The 2,798-nt window shown below is 40.0% G+C and overlaps 1 protein-coding gene across 1 annotated transcript; it reads right to left on the bottom strand.

Moving 5' to 3' along the window:
• Positions 1-360: 360 nt before the first annotated feature.
• On the bottom strand, positions 361-1,368 carry LOC138168755 (olfactory receptor 11H6-like). Its single transcript, XM_069097613.1, has one exon. It carries the CDS (start codon positions 1,366-1,368, stop codon positions 361-363), a length of 1,008 nt encoding a protein of 335 aa, XP_068953714.1.
• Between the last annotated feature and the right edge of the window lie 1,430 nt (positions 1,369-2,798).

Below are 2,798 nucleotides of genomic sequence, written 5' to 3'. Positions count from 1 at the left end.
ATTTCTTATAACACAAATAGTATTACATCTTAATCACATACTTGTTTAGCCATTCCCCAATTGATGGGCATCCCCTCAATTTAAATTTTTTTGCCATGACAAAAAAGAGCCACTATAAATATTTTTGTCCTTTTTGTTTTTAAATAGTTTTAAAATTTCAATTACTTAGATAAGTACTTTTCCTTTTTAAAAATCTCTATTGGGACTTGATGGACACATGAGATAAAAAAAGTCACACAGGATGAAAAGGCATGGGTGGGTTGCAAACTTCAGTGGTAAAGAAATTATGAGACCTCAGATTTTTCAAAGTATTGAAGCACAAAGAGTAATATAATAGTCATCCCACATTTCAAATAATTCTCATGAACTCCGGTTAATGTTCAGTCCTCCTAGGACTTTCCTCAGGGCATTTTTCATGTCCTTGTTACGTAGACTATAGATTAGGGGATTTAAGAGGGGAGTTACTACTGAATACATCAATGTGACCATCTTCTGCATTCCAGCTGGATTCCCAGATGTTGGGCTTACATACATCACCATGAGGGTGCCATAGAATAGAGACACAACCACCAGATGGGATCCACATGTGGAGAAGGCTTTACGTCGGCCAGCACCAGAGGGAACACGCAACACAGCTCTGAGGACCAGAGTGTAGGATCCAAGGATGGAGAGGAAGGGTCCAAAGATTATCATGGAGTTGAAAGTGTAGCAGATGAGTTTAATAACAGGAGCAGAGACACAGATGAGTGCAAATAATGGTCCTGGGTCACAGACAAAGTGATCAATGATGTTAGGGCCACAGAAGGGCAGCTGAGATATAAGAATAATGGGAACTGGGTAACAAAGGAATCCACCCACCCAACAGGCAGATATCAGGGTGGTACAAAACCTTCCTGTCATGACAGTGGGATAGTGAAGTGGACGGCAGATGGCTAGGTATCTATCATATGCCATGACTGATAGGAAGAAACACTCAGTAGTCCCCAAGGAGAAAAAGAAATAGAACTGGAGGAAGCAGCCAGAGAAGGAGATGGTCTTGGTCTCAGATAGAAAGTTGGCCAACATGTTGGGAACAGTAGAAGAAATATACCATATTTCAAGGAAAGCAAAGTTCCCCAAGAGGATGTACATGGGTGTGTGGAGCTGCTTGTCCCATTTCACTGCACAGACAATGGCTCCATTCCCCAACAAAGTCAGGATATATACCACTAAGATCAAGGAGAAGAGGAGATTCTGCATTTCTCTGTCACCAGAAAACCCCAGGAGGACAAACTCAGTCACACTGTATTTGATTGACCTGTTAGGCTCCAAAACTGTGGAAAAGAGAAGACAAAAATGGCCCAAACTATCTTGTTTCCAAGGAAGCATCCTAAGAAGAAACTAGATGTCCTGTCCTTGGCTCCTATGGGACATACCCTAGTGTAGGGAATAGTATAAGAATGATACAGGTTTCTTCTTAATCTGAAGGTAAATAGATATCACAGATTTACTCCTGAGTAGTTCCAATTGTGCTTGGATTCTGGGGGAACACATCTAATACTCACACTCCTAGTGTTCTCTCCACAAATGTAGGTGCACTAGCAGAACGTATTTAGTGTGCACATAGAAGGACATACACACAGGAACCCAAGACCACCAGACCCTATAGAATCATAGATTTATAATTAGAAGTGATCTTTGGAATCACCTCATGCAGTGATCTTATTTTTCAGCTAGGGAACCTGAGGTAGCAGTGGGGGGTGTGTTATGTGGCTTGTCCAAAGAGATGGGTAGTAAATAGAGTAGCCACTATTGAAACACAGGTCTTCTGACCCTAAATCCAGCCCTCTTTTCATGGTCATGCTGCATTAAGAGTCTTCACTACTTCTTTATTTTGCATGGAAATAATCTATACTCACATATTGATAGAGGCTAGTCTCAGTAACACTAGTCCTTTTATTACTGTTTCTGTTGCTTAAATGTTCTGGCTGATTGAGTTTCAGTGAAGAAGGAAATACTTGTGTTGTTATCTCGTTAAACAGTTCTACCTGATCACTCTCTATCTTTGAGGACTTGCTACAGTGCCTAGCATTCTGTGATAGCACTAGTTTGAAACAGACTATTTCATTCTGTATGACACCTGTTTCTCTACATCTTAATACGATTTGTTTTTTTTAATGTCAATATCCTTCATAATGGGGAAAAATGTGTTTAATTTCTTCTTAGTTTGAAGCAAGCCAGATCTTAAAGTTGATATCACAGTGACTACAGTGTAACTCTTCTGCTAGCACCGACTTTGAATGTGAAGGAAGAACATAAATGTTATCACCTTCAGATGAACCTATACATGATGTGTAGTTAAAACTAGAGAGAACCAGATTGTAACGCTTGTTTTAGCCATTAAAACCAATCAAATCTCTTGTCATTTGTCTTGACAAGACTAACTCACTCTTATTTTGTTGTTTGTCCTTCATTTTGGAAGAGGACCAATGATATAATGGGGAGTGGTGCTGTCTTGAGTGTGAATTGTATTTAAGTTAGGCAGAATTTTGCAAAGCCTCGAGCCTCACTTTTTAAGAGTTTTTGAAGTCCAGTGGAAGAACCATGGCCCATGATGCATTAAATGACCTTGATGTGTTTGTTGTCTGACCAAATTCTAAGTGCTCCACAATGACTGCTTCAGCCTCCTTCATGATCATTGGAATAAATTGTTCGCATCCCATCCATTCTGCAAGAGAAAGTCCTCACATGCTTGGGCATAGACATCCCTTTAACTCACTGAGATGTTTGAAGCTTGTCAGTTACCCTCAACCTGGTAT

The sequence above is a fragment of the Petaurus breviceps genome, unplaced genomic scaffold, assembly GCF_028583685.1.
Source record: "Petaurus breviceps papuanus isolate PSGF00001 unplaced genomic scaffold, PetGlider_PUasm1.0 37, whole genome shotgun sequence".
In the NCBI taxonomy this organism is placed as follows: domain Eukaryota; kingdom Metazoa; phylum Chordata; class Mammalia; order Diprotodontia; family Petauridae; genus Petaurus; species Petaurus breviceps.
Note: the sequence above shows the minus strand (reverse complement) of the source record. Positions and strands in the feature narration are given on the sequence as shown.